General features: G+C 50.1%; 7 protein-coding genes across 7 annotated transcripts; 3 read left to right on the forward strand and 4 right to left on the reverse strand.

The window, feature by feature from the left end:
- Window positions 1-659: 659 nt before the first annotated feature.
- HETIRDRAFT_383555 (uncharacterized protein) lies at window positions 660-2,634 on the reverse strand (the record flags this gene model as incomplete). Its single annotated transcript, XM_009547438.1, has 16 exons — window positions 660-872; window positions 937-961; window positions 1,017-1,074; window positions 1,124-1,151; window positions 1,210-1,441; window positions 1,495-1,534; window positions 1,589-1,604; window positions 1,656-1,748; window positions 1,802-1,911; window positions 1,966-2,015; window positions 2,059-2,076; window positions 2,111-2,120; window positions 2,195-2,296; window positions 2,354-2,371; window positions 2,434-2,512; window positions 2,573-2,634. 16 exons carry the CDS (start codon window positions 2,632-2,634, stop codon window positions 737-739), a joined length of 1,077 nt encoding a protein of 358 aa, XP_009545733.1. The 3' UTR covers window positions 660-736.
- A 2,360-nt stretch (window positions 2,635-4,994) lies between these two features.
- On the reverse strand, window positions 4,995-8,632 carry HETIRDRAFT_458781 (uncharacterized protein; the record flags this gene model as incomplete). Its single annotated transcript, XM_009547439.1, has 14 exons — window positions 4,995-5,460; window positions 5,547-5,703; window positions 5,775-5,970; window positions 6,023-6,436; window positions 6,498-6,959; window positions 7,030-7,238; window positions 7,303-7,490; window positions 7,545-7,638; window positions 7,693-7,796; window positions 7,852-7,895; window positions 7,953-8,011; window positions 8,071-8,378; window positions 8,436-8,523; window positions 8,582-8,632. The coding sequence occupies 10 exons, from the start codon at window positions 8,630-8,632 to the stop codon at window positions 6,728-6,730; spliced, it is 1,377 nt and encodes a 458-aa protein (XP_009545734.1). The 3' UTR covers window positions 4,995-5,460; window positions 5,547-5,703; window positions 5,775-5,970; window positions 6,023-6,436; window positions 6,498-6,727.
- qor19 (quinone oxidoreductase 19) lies at window positions 5,208-6,656 on the forward strand (the record flags this gene model as incomplete). Its single annotated transcript, XM_009547440.1, has 7 exons — window positions 5,208-5,253; window positions 5,303-5,394; window positions 5,775-5,974; window positions 6,023-6,197; window positions 6,247-6,338; window positions 6,376-6,436; window positions 6,498-6,656. 7 exons carry the CDS (start codon window positions 5,208-5,210, stop codon window positions 6,612-6,614), a joined length of 783 nt encoding a protein of 260 aa, XP_009545735.1. The 3' UTR covers window positions 6,615-6,656.
- A 2,469-nt stretch (window positions 8,633-11,101) lies between the features above and the next one.
- HETIRDRAFT_417380 (uncharacterized protein) lies at window positions 11,102-14,524 on the reverse strand (the record flags this gene model as incomplete). Its single annotated transcript, XM_009547441.1, has 9 exons — window positions 11,102-11,429; window positions 11,476-12,071; window positions 12,124-12,417; window positions 12,473-12,932; window positions 12,982-13,062; window positions 13,119-13,285; window positions 13,336-13,582; window positions 13,634-13,860; window positions 13,913-14,524. The coding sequence occupies 9 exons, from the start codon at window positions 14,522-14,524 to the stop codon at window positions 11,102-11,104; spliced, it is 3,012 nt and encodes a 1,003-aa protein (XP_009545736.1).
- A 992-nt stretch (window positions 14,525-15,516) lies between these two features.
- HETIRDRAFT_314878 (uncharacterized protein) lies at window positions 15,517-17,821 on the forward strand (the record flags this gene model as incomplete). The annotated part of the gene is made up of 9 exons (XM_009547442.1): window positions 15,517-15,686; window positions 15,739-15,915; window positions 15,966-16,089; window positions 16,137-16,348; window positions 16,404-16,536; window positions 16,592-16,732; window positions 16,782-16,927; window positions 16,980-17,116; window positions 17,172-17,821. The coding sequence occupies 9 exons, from the start codon at window positions 15,517-15,519 to the stop codon at window positions 17,819-17,821; spliced, it is 1,890 nt and encodes a 629-aa protein (XP_009545737.1).
- Window positions 17,822-18,117: 296 nt separating this feature from the next.
- Window positions 18,118-18,300, forward strand: HETIRDRAFT_169284 (uncharacterized protein; the record flags this gene model as incomplete). The annotated part of the gene is made up of 1 exon (XM_009547443.1): window positions 18,118-18,300. The coding sequence occupies one exon, from the start codon at window positions 18,118-18,120 to the stop codon at window positions 18,298-18,300; it is 183 nt and encodes a 60-aa protein (XP_009545738.1).
- Window positions 18,301-18,593: 293 nt separating this feature from the next.
- On the reverse strand, window positions 18,594-19,467 carry HETIRDRAFT_316228 (uncharacterized protein; the record flags this gene model as incomplete). The annotated part of the gene is made up of 2 exons (XM_009547444.1): window positions 18,594-18,767; window positions 18,817-19,467. The coding sequence occupies 2 exons, from the start codon at window positions 19,465-19,467 to the stop codon at window positions 18,594-18,596; spliced, it is 825 nt and encodes a 274-aa protein (XP_009545739.1).
- Between the last annotated feature and the right edge of the window lie 473 nt (window positions 19,468-19,940).

Below are 19,940 nucleotides of genomic sequence, written 5' to 3' on the forward strand. Positions count from 1 at the left end.
CGTATTCTGCGGAGCTTCGAGCATGAAATTATCGAAGCGTTGGATTTGAGTCATATAAATGTGCCTGTATGAGAGGTAGATGACCTGTAAACACTAGTAACTGTAGGCATGTACTTATTCAAAACTTAGTCGGTCCTGATCATATAGCTAGGCTCACTTCTCCTTGCGACTGTGAGAGGGGCGGAAGGTAACCGTACATGTTAGTGAAAACGGTTTGAGCGGTCCAAATTTGACGTCTGTCCTGCCAAGCAAAATGTGTCTAGAGTAGGACAGCGTAAGACGTAGCTGTGCAACTCTTGGGGCCCTACGACCGTTGTACGACGACAGGCATGCACTGTCTTGAACATCGTCAGAACTTGTAACGATCTTGCCGTACTTGCCTTCTTTCCACCCTGTACCTATGATCGATGGATCGCCGAGACGTCAACAAAGTATTGCGGCGGCCACAGGGTGCACCTTCTGTAAGCTCCACCTAGGCTCTGATAGAATTATCAACAAAACCGTACAAGTCAATATCATATCAATAAATTTAATATTACAGATACATTGCGTGGTCTCGTGTCATGAAGCCTTCAGCGGATATCAGAAGCCAGCAAGCCACAGAATACGAGCATGTACTCACCCAAGAAGAGAGAATCACCAGAACCTCGACAATACCTACGTGGGTTGTCGGAGACGATGGAGAACGAAAGGGATGAGAGATGCTCCATACGGTATCGATCGACAATTCGTTCGGTCATACAGTCGAAACATGTTTTTGCGTCTCCGTGTAGACGATAACGCCGCTTGGGGGATTATTGCTGTCGGTGTTATGTGGTGACAAGATGATGTCCCTTCTGGCAGCAGCTCGAAGGGATTTGCGGCTGTTCAGCCTGTGGTTCCGGACGGTAAGCTAAGTGAATGAGATTACGGCGAGGAGTATTCGACGGTACTAACGATGTAAGCATGGCACTGAAAAATACTGGTTTGTATGCGAAGGGTCAGAGTGGATATATGAGTACACTGGAAGAACGCACAGGTCCCATACACCTCATATACACCAATGTAAACCATGTTCAAAGGCATGACCAGGTACTGTTGTCAAATTAGAACATTGCCTCGAAAGATTCATGAAGCAACTTACTACGATGAGCACAACTACAGCGAATGTGCTGAGCGAGGGCCCAGTGTTCAGGGCTCTGATAGCATAAGAAAGGTCTGCACTCGTACCTAGCCAATACACCTGTTGTTAAAGTATACGCTAACAGCGTCCTAATGATGCCTCCTTTTCTGTTCGTAGCGTGAACCTCGTATAGCACACATGATATATATAACCAGAGAGAAAAAACACGCACGAAGACTGGTAAGATTGTTTTCCGGCTGTATACAGCATTATGCAAAGGACGAGTGATACCAAGACATCCGCGAAAGCGCGTGTCGCGCTGTACGAGATGACGAGCCACTAATCGAAGTTCGTTGATGTTTAGTCGAAGGATACCCAGTGGTATGACGAACCTGTTCTTTGAGCGCATCTGAGAACAGAGGAAAGCGAAATCTGATTGAACGAAGACTGTGAGTGAGGAGTAATAGAATCACGAAGAAGACGAACGCTTTGATAATGTAGCCTGTATAGACGTAAGTAAGCAAAACTTGATCCCAGAATCCACGCTACTTACCGATACCAAACGCTGATCGAGGGATGCGTCTGAGCGAGAACAGAATTACATGAGGGTAAAGTTCGTACCAAAACTAATAAATATTGGTATGAGCTAGTGCAAATTTCATGAGTTCAAGCCGGTGAAAAGCAGAGGAGGATGCTCACGAGGATCCAGGATACATTCTTCTTTCCGCTAACTTTAGGCTCGGGTCAGAACGTCGCCGCCTTCCGTAGAAGATGTGCACGTACAAATCCATATCCGCATGACGAAGAAGCTATTGACGTAAGTGTGAGTGGTAATAAGTGGTCACGAGGAAATACAAACGGACCATTCGACCAATGTGATAGCGATCTCCTGTACGTTGACGAGGGACATTCGCTCGTTATAGAAAGTGTTTTGAGATGGTGCTATGGATACTCACGGAAGGGACGGTTCGCGCCTGAGCGTGAGCATGTCAGCGATAGACAATCAACGAGAAAGTAGCTGAACTTGCTATGAGACTCCTTTTGTCAGACAATTCGTGAGACATTTGTTTATGCAAGAGAAGCTTGGGAGACGCACCAGTTCGCACGTTGCAACAAAAGCAAATTTCCGTTGCCTTTCGAGACCAGATAGAACCAGAGACAGTGGATGGTGATGCACCGATGCAGGGTGTCCAACTGAATACGGCGTCTGTTGATCAAAGATGTGCGGTGGAGACGACGTGAGGCACTCACCATCCATATGACGGCAACCTTTGTGGTCGACGAAAGTGAGCTGTCAGATGCGACTCACTGGCCGCTAAAATGAGACCCACCAGCAGCTTTGTGGAGCGGCTATCCTGTGGGTAATTTATGAAGTACTTCAGAACTTGCGAACAGGTAATACCGTAGACACTGGACGAGTGCGAGGTCAAGTGAACTGTAGAAAACGAACAAGGCATGCAGGGCACTCACACAAAGGCAAGCAAAGCCCCATCGAAGAGAGCACCGAAGCTGGTGTCGATCGAGGTGGACATGGCGAGCAGCAAGAGGACGGGGATGAGACCAGAGAGCAAAAGCTGTTTCCAAATGCAGCAGCGAGTGGTTTTATATGAAGTCCAGCTGGAAACGGAGGGGTCTTGCCAACAAGAGCATGGAGGCCGCCTATACTAATATCAGGTACTATCGCCAATCGGCCGACTGAACCTGGATCTAAGCATTTTGTCCGATCACGAAGCCGATAGATTGACTCGTGGATTCAAGATCCCGTCCCACCATTTAGCAGTCCACGGAGAGCAACAGCCTACAGAACGGAAAGACATGAACATGGGCCCCTGGCCTTTAACATGTCTCGACCATCCTATTCCTATTCATTGAATACGCTGCAAGCTTCGTACGATTGAAAGCGATAACATCGTGCCCATGAAAATGGAAAGCGTGTGGGCGCAGGCGGTGCTTGGCATGGAGTTGAAATAAGGTTGTCCCGAGTCCCGCCCCGCAACTCCCGCTGGCCGGCCGCCCTCCTCACGTGCCCCGACTCACCTGAGCGGGGGACCACTTCGGTTGGTCCGACAACGTGTACCCTTTGACAAACCAACCTCTCCGATCTCCATCGACGTTTGGCCAGCCAGATCTTCATGAAACACTCACATAAACATCCCTCATTTGATAATATTTTGTCCGGTCCGAACCGGGTTTTTTTCGAGACAACGGCATTTTTGCGTTCTTGTTCTCTGTCTTTGATCGCTAAATAGCAGAATCGCGATCCGTCCGGCACTCGCTGGCTATTCGTTGGAATTCTCGATCGCCTTAGGCTTTTCTACACTTCAGAAGCCTCTCCGACAAGATCTAACCAAAGTAGCCTGCCATCAAAATGATGACAATGATGCTGCAGCCCGCAACTCGAGCTGGGCTCCTCATCATGTGGCCATGACAGCGGGTATCGGTACGACATGTTCAAGTGTGTGTCCTCAAGTTCATCTCGGCTTGACCCTCACGTTGTGATCGGACAAGCAGACCAAATGAATGCGCCGCTAGCCTTACAGCTAGGCTGAGGCTTATAAGGTGCTTTTGTTGACAATACGTGCATATAGTCTTCAAACGGTCTGCCCTCTGTTGCGAATTATGTCGTCGCTGTGATCGCATCGTAGTCAGACGCGCTCGACAACTGTTCGACATTGTCCGATGTCTCGATCCGATCTCCGGCAGCGTACGAGTACATTCTGCCATCCATCGCCGGAGATTCTCGATCCCCAGATCTCAGATTTTAATTAGGGGGTATTCATTCTGCAGCAATTCAAACAGTTTGTGAAGCAGCAATTCCGCCGATACTGGGCTCATCGTAGTCGTAGAATAGTATCTGATACACACGCACCAAGCGATGGATTGTTGATTGAGAGATGCTGAGTGCTTACTGAGTGCAAGCTCTACCCAGCAATATTAAAGATCAGTATGCCAAGGTTCAGCAATAGTGTAACTCACACCCTTACCTTGCTCATGGACACATGAGATTATAGTCTCGATATAGAGTAAGACATGAGACATCCAAACTTTTGTGGGTGGGGACATATTGCATGTGGCATTGTAAAAAAGAAACTCCACACCCATGAACCATGTGGGACAAGTAGACTATATGCACAAATGCTGCTAGCCATTTCGAGGGGCTAAAAGGTGGAAGTTGTCTCCAGCAAGGACATGATGTATTTGACAACCATCAATGCCTTTCATGGCTGTATATTGTATATCTGTAAATATTGCATTATTCTTTTCTGAGTTGCACAAGTGATTGAGGTCAACCATGCTCAGTCCTGTCCAGAGACTGTGTGGGCACTCTGGCTCTGCAATGAATGTTGGTGGAAAGCAACAATGCCCATCTGATGGTGCATGGGCTGATGCAGATAGGAGATTGTACACACATTACATAGCAGGCAGGAGTCAATACCTCAATGTGACATCACTATCACAAACCCATTTTGATTTTGCTTCTAGATAAATGACTGGGATTTGGGAGTAAAGGCATAGAATTAGTTATGATCAGTGAAAAAATATCTCAACAATACATCAGCACGCTTATTCTTTTGAATTTGTGAAGCCAACGCAATTATATTAACCAATCACAGTGGCCGAACAACACAGTGTTTTCATGAATAAGTCTAAAGATGGGAATATTGGCAGCACAGACCAATATGTATTTGCTTCCCTTTACTAGGCAAAAGCCTTTGTAAGGTGATTTTCTCCACCCACTTTGGAGCAAAATGTCAATGAATACAAAATGTCAATGCCACACCTACAAATGGTCCCCTGTCTGCCGTGAGTTGGCGAGAAGGGCGCTGAGTCAGTGCTGAGTCCACACCAGCCAAAGTGTTCTCACGTTTCTCGCCTTGCCCGCCCACCAGCTATCCGTCGACGCCTGTTCGCGCACGATGGTCGATATTACAGGCCTCGCTCAGCAAGATCTGGTGTTTCTAATCACGGTCGCTCCTACTAGACCTTCTCGCCGACCCTCTTTGTCACCTAGAATGTATATAACTCGCAGCACACCGCTTACCCCTATGACTAGTCGTATCATTTCGGACCGGTAGCTCACCTCCATATTCTTTAAACATTCACCATGTCCTTGCCCGAGGTCCAGAAAGCTCTCTTGCTCGCCGCCAAAGGTATCCCTATCCACCGTTGGCACCCGCCCGATTCCAAAACCTGGCTCAGGTCAGGTTCTGGTCAAGATACATTCCTCCGCACTCAACCCGGCGGACAACTACATCCAATCCCTCGGCATTTTTGTCGAAGAGTGGCCGTTTGTCTCTGGGAGCGACGCAGCGGGCTATCGGAGGAAACGTCCAAGGCTTGGAGAAGGGAGATCGCGTGCAAGTATTTCATCCATCGCTCGTCTTCAGATTCTTTGGCTGACAGCATACTCTTGCATGTCTACTTATTTTACAAATTATATTAGTCCCTGTTCACTCCTGGTAGGGGCACGTTCCAACAATATGGAATTGCAGATGGGGTTAGGGCGAGTGCCTGTTCTCTCGAAACATCCTCCTCCTCCTTGAGGACGCTGCTGTCTATGGGTACATTCTCCTTTGGGAAAACCGCCTGCGTACTCGACGGTGAACATGACAACTCGATTGACAGAGTGACATTTGACATGTATATCCGAATTAATACATACATATTCTAGATTTTGCCGAATGTTTCCTTCGAAAGAGCCAGCACACTACCTCTTGGCCTTGCGACTGCGTCAATCGGTCTGTACGCAGAAAAGATCTGCCGCGGCAGTGCAGGGCTCTACCCACCCTGGGAAGAGAGCGGCCGAGGAAAATACAAGGGCCAGCCGATCCTTGTCATTGGTGGCGCCAGCTCCGTAGGCCAATTCAGTGCGTCGCCTCGCCTCTGATTAGCGATGGTGCATCTGACGTGAGTTCCTAGATATATAATTGGCAAACTCTCCGGCTTCAGCCTTATTATCACGACTTGTTCCACTCATTCCGCCGCATACTGTGTTGCTGCCGGGGCGACCCACCCAATTGACTACTATACTACGCCCTACAGCGAACTTTCCTCCGTAGTTCGCGTGATCGTCGGCCCTTCCACTTTCGTCTCTGTCAACTACGACGCAATTTCTATGCCGAAGATCACAACGCGCATGCTAGGATATTCTTGCTCCAAGGGGGAGCATCGTAATGGTAGCCACGCCCGCTGTTGCAAAGGACGGAGAGGAGGCAAAGGACGGAAAACGCGCGGTGTGGGTGTATGAAAGTGTGAACCATCCCGATTATCAGGAATTTCGGTGCGGCACTCTACGGCAAATTGACTGCGCTGTTGGAGGAAGAGGCGATCAAGGTGAGAGCTTTCATGCCATTTCGATCGAAGGCTCGTCATCAATGCAGTGCACTCTTCATAGCCTAACAACATGGACGTGTTGCCAGACGGATTGGCCGGGATACCGGACGGCTTGAAGAGATTACTTGGTGGGGTCAGCGGAGTCAAGCTCGTCGCACATCCTCAGGAGACACCGTAAAGTATGCAGTTGCTCGTACAATACAATTTTGCCTTTCCGTAGAATGTGTAGATGCAGCAAATCACGTAACGCATACACGATGACTTCAAATACTGCTTGCTTTGTCTTCTGATCTACGCCTCACCGCGCTCCTCCAAGATGACCAACCTCAGCCTCCGCAGCGCCTCATTCACCTCGGGCTCTTCTAGAAGACTGAACGCAGCGCGGACGTGTGCCGTTTTCGCTCCATTGGGGATGAACACCGTCCCAGGCAAGGCGAGAACCCCACCCTCCAGTGCCTTGGTCGCGATCAGGTCCGATGTGTCGGCCTCGACGTTCGGGTCGTCACTGAGCAGCAGCTTGAACCTACACCCGTCCGATCGCCCCGTCCCGTCAGCAAAACGGGGTTACCCCGCTCCGATGAGGGCGAACGTACCAAAAGAACATTCCCGCCTCGGGCGTCGTCCATTCTGCCAAGCCCTCGAGCTGCTGCCGCATCGCAGCCTCGAACACGTCACGCTTCTGCTTGTAGAAATTGGACACAGACTGAGTGTGCGCTTGGAATCCGAGTGGGCCCCACGAATCTAACAGCGCGAACGTGATGGATTGGGTGAGCGAGGCGGGCTGCAAGTTGGCCGAAGAGGTCTAGATGTCACAGACGCGTTAGATCAAATTATCTGTACGGAATGGGGAAGTGGCGGTAACGTACGTGTAAATCCATGGCATCGAGGAGGGGCTGTGGACCTGTTGCGAAGCCTATCCGGATACCAGCGGAAAGGATTTTGGAGAAGCTATCGAAGCGAAGAACATGTCCTGCTGAGCCCGTCTGCGCTTCTAGGGCGAAATAGGAGGGGATGCGAGGCGCAAAGCCAAAGTAGAGGTAGTAGTAGGGGTCATCTGCATCGGACGGGTGAGATGATAACAATAAGGGGGAGAAACAATGCGATGGACCTTCGAGAATGATGAATTTGTGCTCGCGTGCTAGCGTGAGAGTCTCCAGGCGACGTTCCAATGTCGCGGTCATCCCCGTGGGGTTACAGCCGTACTGGATCAGCATAGATTGAGTACTTCGACGGGGGCCGGAGAAACATCAGCTTACGGGAACGGTGTAAAGAGCCTTTGGCTTTGATTTAGATGCAGGCCAGCTTTCGAGAATAGAACGAAGCGAGGATGATACGATGCCTTCCGCATCAGTCTCGACCTCTTGGAGATAAAATCGTTCGTGATCTGGCTTATACGGGCAGTAAAAGCGACATACCAATCATCTCACTGCCGAGAGATTTGAAGATGGGTATGACGCCACTAGAGTCAAGGTGTAAAGAGCGTCTAGGTCGATTGAGTGTACAGAAAGACACGTACGCATAGACTGGCATTTCGACCAAGATGGAATCACCAGGGTTTAACAGGACACCTGCAGCCTGCGAACAGTGCTCTTTAGTTGAAGACTCTGTCACAGTCCCCGAGTTTGAGATCGTACCTTGTAGATAGCATCTTGCGATCCAGATGTGACACTGATTCGCCAGCCCTGGTCTGTACTTCTGTGATGCTCCCTCTCTTGCAAGTCCGTCAACCACTTGACCAATGATGGAATTCCCGACGTCGCGCTGTACTGGAGTCCTTCTACGAGCGCCGCACCGTCCACCGTAAGCGTCGACTCCTTGCCTGGCTCGGTAGGGGAGCGCGCGGTGAAAGAAAGAGAGGTGAGAGGAAACGTTGCGCCATTGGGTTTACCGGCGAGGAGAGAGATGACTCCCGGGCGTTGTTCGAGAGGGAAGAGGCCGCGGACTAAGCCACGGGCGCTAGATCAGCAGACGAAACATACACAGAACCAAAAGAACATACTGGGACTGGGCTTGCGATCCTTGGCGGCCGTGGAGATGAAGGAAGCATAGTACTCCGCAGGAAGGATGCTGCATTCCTTTATCTGGGTCTTCGTACAACCGCTTCAATGTCAACATCCAGTGCGGGTTCATGTCACGCCTACACACCCCGTTCAACCCGTTCAACCTGTCTGTGCTCGCAGCAGTCTGTGAAGTCATGGCGGATGCGAGAGTGGATGACGGGAGTGGCTGGAAACAGTGGACAGCTGCGCAGTGGATGCATCGTTCTCGCCGGCCGCTTTTTTGAATCGCTCAATTTCGAGTCACGAAATCGCTCGGTCGGAATTTCGGCATTTCGGTGATCAGTTTTTCGAACCAAAGTGCCACCGTTGACCAAGTCAAAGATACACGCTCTTGATACAGGTTCCAAAACTACACAATAATATGGTATCTAGAGGTAGGCTAATCTGCTCGGCATGACGACAGATAGTTCGTCAAGGCGAGTCAACCAGCTCGAGAATGGGCATCCAGGTAGATCCAGGTACTAGGATAATCATAATGGTCGAGTAAATGTACGAGCCCAACGAGTAATATGTTGTCCGTAGTGATGCCATTCTTGTGAATGTCCAAAGTAGAAGGAATAGGTCCGTCTTTTCGGTGCTGGTCGGGTGACAGCTCCCAGACATCTCGATATCTGGAAAAATCGCTCACATCTGCGATGAAAATTTTCAGAATCTGCTTCATCCAGAAAGCTAATTGTAACGGTGAGAGGGCTTTTATATTATTTTTTCACAATTTTTTTCTTCCAGGGCGCATAGCCAGGCCACTGTGAAGTAAAGAAGTAGACGATAAGTCCTAGACCACGAAAAGAGTGCAAAGGTGACCTGCATTAATACAAATATGCTGGTCTCCTCTTGTACCTAGCGGAAATCTGAAATTGGGATGAAAGAGTGTTCTGCATTCCAGATCCCCGATGTCTCGAACGAAAATTCCCTCGCAGCGCCGGGCTTCGTTCGCATTCAGGAAGAATATGGGAGGTGTTTTACCAACCCGCAAGCTGCGACTCGGGCTCGGAAAGTATTCGTACAGCTCCCTATTCGCCTTCTGTCGAACGACCCTAGTATGCCGAACCTCGACATCTGCGATATCGACAATCTGTCTATTCAAGGTCCCGTTCGTGCAAGTGAAACAGTTCGTTTTACGGTCATACTTTACAGGGACATGTCCCTCGTCCCTGAACCACTCGACCAGAGATGCGAAGTATTCCCTGGCGAAGTCGACCGAAAATGAGCGGGCAATAATACCTCGTTCAAAAACGTCGTAGTTGTGAGTTTCAAGAATATGAGTTCCTCCAGGGAGTTCGCGGGAGGAAGCTTGAGTGTTGTCGGTCCGGTGAGATCTTGTGTGATAGGTTTAACGGAGGCAGTAAGTCTGCTGTGAGGATGTGGTGTGTGCGGCACTGTGGTGAGATTCTGAGTGATGAGAGGAATTTATATATGTATTGAGAACAGTGGCGAAATGATGCCCAATACCTCAAATGTAGCTATAGTGCTGGGCCTTGACGAGGCATTGACTGTGCCCAAGCAAGTGGCTACCATGAGCCGTAAGGACAGGCTTTGATTAGATTATGTGGCAGAATCAGAATAGTGCTGCTCGCCACAGTGCCACGCCATCGCAAAGAGGCCATGTGGCTATGGCTTTTGTCCTTCAATGAACACATGGACGCGTCCACCCAGACTACTAGGATAATCATGATATACCGTGGGTGCTAAGTGCTTGATGGTGCCGGGATCGAGAGACGTACCATGGAACGATCTGCCCATCCCCGCTGCGCAAGCTTTGATGATCAATTGGTCGATTAAGGTCCAGCTGATATCCGGACATTAATTCATATAGGGAAAGCAGTAGGGAAAGGGATGCACTGAGCAATGGAGGCAGGCGGAAATGACGGAGACAACAATCCCCTAACGGATGCGATGGCGTAAATTGAGTTATTAGGATATCCCGCTAGTATCCTTCTAAAGCTTTCTAGATCTGTAGACGCTGTAGCTGATAGGCAAGGAGTTGAGAAGGACCAAGCAGCTATGGCACACATTATATCACATGGTTCGTGACACACCACCTCTGCTGGAACAGGCTGAAACGACCATGCACAGACCCTGCACATATTACGGTTCAGGCGAGAAGATGACGTCAAGAATCCTCGACCTCAAAGCTCAAAGAATTAAACATACGTTTCTGCTCGATATTTTCGAGCAGGCGAACGGGCGAGATATGATGAGCAACCCAGTAAGCAGATAGTCAATGGGCCTGAAGCGAACTGGGCAAATTTGGATTGTTGGGGGTGTAGGTCAACTGCGACCATACTCGCCCTTTCATCAGCAAAAGTGACAAAACGTGGGATGGCCTTGGACGGATTGGGGGGTTATATAATCTCGAGAGCCTGCAGGCAAGGTCATATATGGCATTGCATTTGCCGCGCTCTCCTTGGTGGTTCGGCGCAATCGTTGCATTAGATTGCAATCTGGAGGCCCCGATGCCAATGTAATATATTCCTGGCCTTCATAATATATTCTTATACATGCACACCGGCCTCAAAATATATTGTTAAACATGCACACCGGCTCAGAATGTAATGTTATACATACACCCGGCCTCAAGATATAATGCGATACATACACACCGGCCTCAAAACTCGCCATAACCCTCCTCTGCAAGCACTCGCTCGTCCCGCTCCCTTCCGTCCCCTTCAGGCAACGGGTCGGGATCATCGTCAGAGTCCTCCTCCTCCTCCTCCTCCTCTGTTAAAAGCCCATCTTCTCCCTCCTCTTCTTCAGATTCCTCTTCCGAATCGTCATCCTCAGCGCCGCCTTGCTCGTCGACTCCCTCGTCGGAGGGCTCCTCCGGCACTTGTGCAGATTGCCCATCTCGGAGAAGGCTGGTATTGAGGTGCCATGTGCCCTTGTGACCGATGCCGCCGCCGCGGAAGCGCATGAACATGTCGCGGTCCACGAACCTAGGAGAAATTGAGAAATAGAAGTAGGAAATGATGTGAAACTTACATGTTAATATAATACCCCTCCCAATCTTCATCGTTCTCTGCTGGCTGTCGAGCGATGGACGGCCCAAGTCGCTCGGAGGTGTGTCCACGCGCAAATGCAGGGATGAGGTGTACGCCGCGGATGATTTCCTTGGGGTCTAAGAAGCCGAACATGGCAGGATCGTCTTCGGGGATAAAGGCGACACTGTGCAGCCGCTTGCGATCCCACCCACCTGGCGCGTCAGTGTCAAGGCCAAACCAGCGAACCCACAAGAAATCCATTCGCTTGGGCTCAGAGGAATGACCGCGGTGGTGCACCATGCAATGGAAGACGCCAACGACATGCGCGTACCAGTACGGATGCATTGGGTTGTCAGGGGTGCCATCCTCTTGCGAGAGGACCATTACATCTGCTTGTGTTCGCGTATTAATCGAGTCTTGCTGTCGTCGCATGTCGTATGAGGTGTAGTTGATCCGCAGCACGCTGTGTTGATACAGCCGGTCATTGACGATGGTGATGTTGTCACGGTCCTCGTCTGAGAACTCACGTTCATCGCCATCGTAAGCGAGCCCTAGCACACGTGCCAAGAGGTGATCCTTGAGGCGAGGTAGGAACTCCTATGGTAATGGAATGAGCAGGCAATCAATCAGGTCGACAATCACCACTTACCTTGAGCGCGGGGTCTCCAGAGTGGTCGTGAATCCAAGACCGCACGTTCAGGTGCTTCCTTGTTGATACGGCAATGTGGTAATGGGCGGTGGGGTCAGACAAAGGCAGCCGTTCAGGCCGCTTACGCTTCTGCGTGCGCGTGCGTGCTAGCTCGCGCCTACGATGTTCATCTGACCGCTTTGCGACTTTGTGAAGGAGGCGTTCACGAGCGTCGTGCCTTGCCAGCTGCGGAACAAAGTTGTTCTTGTTTGTACGGTCGTAGCGACGTTTGACCACCTTGTGTGCGAGCTCACCCTGTGTAAGAGATACTCAACTAATACTACTTATGTGAAGGAGCAGCAGTTCTTACCACTTGCGTGCTGTACGAGTCCGTTGTTCCAAAGCGGACGATCATGCCAACGTAGTCACCAAGGGCATGGTATTTGTAGGTTACCAGGTTAAAGATTTTGCGCAGTTTTTCCGAGGCGAATGTTGTCGCACTGATGTTCTTTCCTGAGTCGAGACCCTTCTTGATCATTGCAGCCTTGCGTCTTCCTCGTGCGGCCATCTCGTGAGGGAGTTCCCTTGTGTCGTAAGCCGCGCAGGTCTTCTTGACAAACCGTCGCATTGCGGCACCGAGCATGAGTGTGGCGGTGGCGAAGAACCCCAGGGAGGTGCCTGTATGGAGGCGCAGCTTTGCGTATGCATGCCACGTTGCGAGGTCGAACAGGAGGTTGGCCACAATGGCGTCGTGGCGTGCAGGCAAAAGGCCTTCGAATACTGGCATAGCACACTGTGAAAGGGAGGTTATACCAATGTGTGACATGATTCTTCGAGTCAAGAGAAGTACTTACCTGTAACAAGTCTTCAAAATCTCACGCAGCAAGCTTCCGCATGGCCGAGGCATTCCTGTGAAAGCGTCGTATTGTGCTGCGACCAAACGTGGGTACCGCTCGATAGCTATAATGTATATACTGTTAGATTTGAATCAAATACAAATAATAGATATAATGTACCGTTGATTCAATTTTTGAATGGCATCATCTGCAGCTGCTTGAAGCACTCGCATCAGATGAGTGAAGGTAGCTTTCCATACACCCAGCTCGACCTCATGCAGGAGGTCGACCACAAACATCGAATGGAAGTCGAACCCAAAGCGTGCTAGCTTCATGGAAAAGGCATTCTATAAATAATTGTTAGCTAGTTGTCTGAGTAGATAGTGGAGAAACTTACCCTTGTTGGTACGAGCGAGCGTTCACCGAGCACTGTCTTCAGCCTGTCTGCCTTGAGTGGCACACCGAACTCGTAGATCAGTCGGCGGGCAGTTTCAACATTCTGCTGGCGTTGGACATCATCTTCGCGGTCCTTGCAGCGAGTCTTCATATCAGACTTCATGCCCATGTGGACAACTTTGTTCTTCTCGACAAGGCATCGAGGGCACGGGCACTTGGCGAGATACTTGATACTCGCAAGTATGACCCTGGATACAGGTAAATTACTAGAAGGACAAAAGACATGATAATAGACTTACTTTTCGGGGTAGTCCGCGGAGTAAGTGAAGAATCGTGGAAACACACGACGCATGATACCATCACCACATCGAATGACGATTCCGTGGGTATATGCCTCCATGAAATCGTTGTCAAGGAGGAGGATCCATATCGCATGTATGAGCTCACGCTTGCAGTGCGTGAGAGTCTCTGCCGTCGCGCTCTTGCCGAAAAATGAGCGGTAAAAATCTTGAATAATGTCCGGAAGCTGGAAAATGCACACATTAGAAACCTATCACACCGGCAAAATGCAAACTCACTGAGGGGATGTATGCTAGATGATGGCATGCATATGCCGTGGGTTTTGCGCGGGTGTACTTTGATTGGGAGCCAAAAAACGAGTAGAAAGGCCAGAGTGACGCCGTGCCGAAATTTGCAAGGTGCGTTGCGTCCGACCAAAGCATGAGCGGCGTGACGATGCGCTCCAACTTGTCATCAGGCTCGCGTGGGAGTTTCTGTATTTCCTCGTCAGCCTCGAGCATCGAGTGTGAGCAATATATTTCTGAGTGGACGCGCTCGGGCTTTGAGTTCTTGAACGGCTTCCAAAACTGCTGAAATGGTGTGGCGTGAAGTGTGGAGAAGGTGGTGGAATCTGAATAGACAGTCTTGATAATGTCGACGATATTGCGATGCCAGACACCCTTGACTTCAAATTCTGGCGCCTGGTCTTCGGGAGTCTTCACCTTGTCAGCAGGGAGGCGGATCTTAACAGACGATTGATGCCAGCCCTCGCCCTCATTGAAGGGGCTCGAAGAATTGGCGATGTAGCTGTCTATGCGCTCGTTCTCTCGAGCAGTGTTGAACTTTGTGAAGTCCTTGATGCTGAATCCATCCCTCATGGAATCCCCGAGAGAGTGCGCTAAGCGATCCATCTCGCTTGCCGATTTTGTCGCAGACTTTGTGTACTGCCAGCACATCATAATTGCAGCGACTGCGTTAGTAAACGGAGCATACCAGGGTTCCACTGATCCTGCATCCTGGGGCGGTGCCGGATCCGCCTTGGGGAATGCTGCGGAGTCACAGACTTTATCGAGTGAATTTTCAGGTTCTGGGTTGTGCGTCGGGTGTCGCTTGTACTGGCGGAATAACCCAAATTCATTGGGTTTTGTTTCAAAGATGAGTTCCGGCGCTGGCGCCGGCTCAGGCTCAGGCTCAGGCGGAGGAGGGATTGGTGGTACAGACTCCGGGCCAGGCTGGGTAGGAAGAGGATGCTGTTTCGAAGGAATATGGGAGAGGGGGGTGGCGGAGCCAGGCAGGAAATCATCAAATCGCTTTGGGAAGCGTATTCCACGTCCAGAGCGTGCAGAGCACGTAGTAGGAGGCAGAAGCAGGGGTGGAAGTTCTGATGATGAAGCTTCTGGGATGGGGATCGAGTCCATAACGTCTCGCTGATACGCAAAAAAAATGCGAATATTGTTCAATATATGTAGTGAGCGCGCGTGAAGGCCGACGACACTCACCTCTGCTGTCAACTCTTCAGGTTCTACCGACACCTGAGCTCTCTTCCTCGACCGTGTCTCCACCTCTTCCGCCGCCTCCTCCTCTCGAGCGCGCTTTTGCTGAAAGGTAACATCTTGAATCTCTTGATAACCTTTGCAGTTCCGTTGATGCGTCTTGAGAGCGCGTCGGTCGTGGAAATTTCGGGGACACGCGAGGCATTGGAAAGCCATTAAAAGGAGGAAAAACAAGAATGATATTACGGTTTTCATGCTCGTCGAGGGTGCGCGACCCTCAATGAGCTCTGAAAATGACAAGACGAGTCCGACTCTGCAGAAAGTCTGCGGATGCAATCACATGACCGCTCAACGCGTTGCGACTTGATGATCATTTCGTCATTACTTTCGCTTTCACTCTCACTCTCACCATGCCTTATCGACCCCCTCCCTCCGAGAATTCTGACTCAGACATGGAACATTCAAGGTATGTCTCGAACCCAGAGAGAGCGGTATCAAAACACGCCATGGAAGACGCACGCCGTGCACCAAAAAGCATGGCACAGTGCAAGGGAAAGAAGCCCAGGAAGGACACATCGAAGTAAGTTTATCTTCTTCAATTCTTGTCAACTAACCTTCTCCATTATCAACAGACGTGACGACCAAGATATTTACAAGAGCACCGCGCGCTGGATTTCACGTGGGATCACTCTGTACGATGATCTCCATGATGTTTTCCACGTCGGTATGCGCATACAACTCGGGCACGCTGGCACATCAAACTCAGATGACGAGACCGATGGCAGAGTTTCTGCTCATGATCTTCGCGTGTGAGTTCTTCGTTATCTATGTCATTTGTCATTTCTCACGTATTAGACAGGCAAAAGGACCAGAAGAAGCTATACTTGAAGATCTTCAAACAGGTTCTCGACCTCGTTCCTGGTTTCTCTGTCAAGGTTGAGTCTGAAGGTAACAAAGACTCTTTTCTTGCATTGCTTGATATGGTGAGTGCATATAAGCGCATATATGCACACTTATCACATCTAGTCAGATGATCAAAAGCAGCTCCAATGCTCGCGCGGTGGACACGACACACATGAAGAAGTTTGTTGCTCATTACGCGCCACTTGATCTGGTCACGCAGCCGTTGAAACCGGCACTCGTGCTGGCCAACAAATGCGATCGTGGGTTTTCGCATCCGATGCTCGCGCGTCTTCTGTGCCCCAACAAGTATCTTGCAAGCTTTGACAAGGATTTCACTGGGTACTGATGTCAATGCCTCACTTAATGGCAACTCACTCTTGCTCTCTCTCTGCAGCACCTGGAACAAGCTCAAGAACAACGAGCTTAAGGTCTTGGCCAAGCATTGGCCCGCCTTCGTATACAAGGACTACCAGTACGACCCAAGCGACCGCGAGAAGGGATTATTCCGCGGTCACCTCCTTATCTGCGTAAGTCTCCACCCGGTCCGTTCTCAAATTGCTGACGTCTTCTATTGTTGCAAAGGCATGGCGCGCTATATACATAGGCCCGTCAGCAGCAAGGCTAGGCCCTGACAGCAAGATAGCTCGCACAAAGAGCGGCAACGCAAAACTGCACGGCGCTAACGTCGTAACACCGCAGACTATTGCGTATGCCGCTTGCCAGGTAAGCTGGTGTCTACAGGTTCTTGCAAGAGCTAAAATTGAGTCTGCAGGCACGCTTCGCTATCAGTTCCATCGAGATGTGGAGCCCGGACGACGGCACATTCAACTATCCAATCTTTTACAGGCGGATTGTGGAGCTTTTTGAAAGGTACCAAGCTGATAAGTGGACAAAGGACACCCTTGCATGGTGGAACAAGTACCTTACATATTGCTCTTCGGGTTGCTTGCACTAACAAAATTCTCTGCAGGACGGTCTTTGGGGATGAATCAGGACGTGCAATGCCCAATTCAGGAGGTGAAAGCGACACAGACGGGTCCGACAGCGAATGGGAAGCCCTGCACACATTGCGCTGCGAACGCCGTGCGATAGAAGAAGAAAAATCTGGTATTCAGGTTTCGTTACATATCCACATGCTACTGACATGCTACGTACTTTACAGCACAGGCCGCCAGTCTGGACACCGGCGCGCGAATTTCTGCTGCACCTTTGTTGGGCGCGGCACTTGAAGCTAGCAACCCGACTCCAGCGGCCCTGAACATGCTCGCAACAACAGCTTCTCGCATGAATGCCCCCGGCGCCGACGACACAGACCACACAATAACGACTGGCTCATCCAGTCTGCCGCCTCTCAGACAACTTGCCACCCAGTCCTCTCGTCATGGTCAAAGTAACCGGCACATGTTGTGGCACATCCTGGACGAAGACGAGGACGAAGATGAAGACATGTACCTGGATGGTAGGCCCCGTGGCAGCTCGTCCAACAGTTGCATGCACGATGGGGAAGACGGCACTACACGCCAATCGCGCAAGCGCAAGACGCTTGTGGACGACGACTCTGACACTGCTAACAACGACACCGGCAGTGTTGCCCATCGCTCACGCAACCCCAGACGTCTTGTTGAGGGGGACGACGAGCACGAGCACGACAACCACGACGACGACAACCACGACGACATGGCGCCGCAATTGCGCAAGCGCACGGCCTCGCGCGCTCAGTACGATGACGATAGTAGCCGCACCTCGAAAGCACGCAAGGCCAAGATGAACGCTGGCGCTACGTCGACTTCCAAGGGCAAGGGGAGGTCTTAGACGGTCATCCTTGCCGTTCAATCCTCGGGGGTTATATTATTCTCTTGTGCTCTGCTTCAATCTCTTGTGCTCTGTGCTCTACATGGCTCCGCGGCGCGCTCTCGTTTCGGCTTTTTGTGGTTTATCTTCCGCATTACTGACTCATGTATATTTCTTCTTGCCGCTGAATATATTCTTATCGTTTGATTGCCGTGTATACTTACTCTTGCTGCTCAATATATACCGGCTATTAAACTAACGTGTTTTTATTGTCTGACAAGCGAATATAAGCTCGATATTAGATTGTGGATCATGCAATGCCTTGCAAGCATTGCCTGGCAATATATTCTCGCCAATCCTCACTGAGTAATATATACTTGTCTCAAGGCTTGGCAAAAACCCCAAGAAATATGAAGATTGCATTTTTGCTCGTGCCTCATATGCTAATGCAATACCCCCCCTCCCAATTGGAGGTCTTGGTGGGTTTCCGGGGTATATAAAGGTATACATAGCTATCTATCATTTGTGCACTTTTGCTGATGTTCGTGTTCATGGCGGATGAAGAGGCCAGAGATATTCTTGCCGGAGTTCGCCGAACGCTCTTTACCGATCGCTGTTTGCAGAGATCGCCTGCTTATTCACAGCTTCAATATTCCAATGATACTAGATGAACGCTTTCTGCTGCGGATGACATTCCAAGTCCATTCATCGAAGAAAAACGCAGGTGAGCCTCAAGGGCACAATGCTGCTACGTAGAGTACATGGTGGTAGAAGCGAAAATGCTAGTGAAATATTAGTGAGCGTATAACCACGGCCTTCCTTCAGACCGCAAAAGCTGAAGAATAGGCATCCAAATGCTAGGCGTGGCATGTATCTGTACGAGCCCGATAAGTAAAACATCTTTCATTGTGATATTATTAGAGACGATGTCCAATGTAGGCTCGGTGCAAGATGTGAACGGGGAGTGCTGGCCGACTGTCAGCATTTGAATGTAGATAGAAAGGGGACATGCTCACCTCTAAAAAGAGCCGAATTGCGTGGCCTACTAAGTAAGCCAATCTTCTCATGGAGACTGGTTCGGCATCCTTTTTGAAGAGGGTTGATGCCCAATTACGATAGCCTGGCCACTGCGAGGTGATAACTTCAATATTGAAAGATTTTATTCTGGGAGATGAAAGGTCACTTGCACTGATGGTGATCAGGTGGCCACCTCGCGAGCCTAAATTGACTTCAGAATCAGGTTGTTCGAGAGTGGGGCAACTCTCTAGAACTAGATCTTGTGCGAGCACTCCTACGTCGCGCAGGCCTTTCGTTAGAAAGAATATGGGGTGCGTTTTACCAAAACTCGGCTTCGACTCCAAGATCGGAGGTATGGCCTGAGGAATAACTAGGCCGCGCTTGTACGAAACTAGCATGTCAACGGGCTGTCCTCTTGTCTGTGGATCCATGGTCCGGAATGACTTCGTCGACCTGTCGTACTCAACTGGGACTGGGACTTGACTCTGTGATGTTCCGGTCAACGAGCGGAAAAACTGTTCGGCAGACCCTGCGGATAGACAGCAGGAGACGTATCCATCCATGAACAGGTCAGGTTCGAAGGTTGTTTGCGGAGTAGGCTCTGTTTGCGCCTGCTCCGGTGCGGTGTCCAGGATGTTGAGTGATGACATGGTTTGGGCGTCTTTGTGGAGTCACTGTCAGGTGGGTACAATAGTAGTATATATCGATACAACTCACTGGGGAAAGGGGGGTAGTATTCAACAAAGAAGCTCCAAGAGGTCAGAGGATATTTATATAGATCTCGACATTAGTGGCGAAACACTACATGTTGTAACTTGCATGTCAACATAGCGCTTTGCCTGAATATAGTTTCGCCCGTATTCAGACTGGTGGCAAATCGATATCGATAGGTGCAGTATGCCATAAGAATCTGCTTCGCTTCTGTATAATTTGTGTTCGAAAGTATAAGGGCAGATTTGCTATCCCGGTAGCCGACAGGTGGCAACTGTCGGCGGAAGATGATTGGCTCGAAGAGATAGGTGGAGGCGACATGTCCACGTGGCTTCTAGCTGGAGCTTGGCCATGGCACGTAGCTTTTGCATCCAGAAGGTGATCCACCCGGAAAAGTCACAAAAGGGAAGCC

This window comes from Heterobasidion irregulare, assembly GCF_000320585.1.
Source record: "Heterobasidion irregulare TC 32-1 unplaced genomic scaffold scaffold_04, whole genome shotgun sequence".
NCBI classification, from domain to species: domain Eukaryota; kingdom Fungi; phylum Basidiomycota; class Agaricomycetes; order Russulales; family Bondarzewiaceae; genus Heterobasidion; species Heterobasidion irregulare.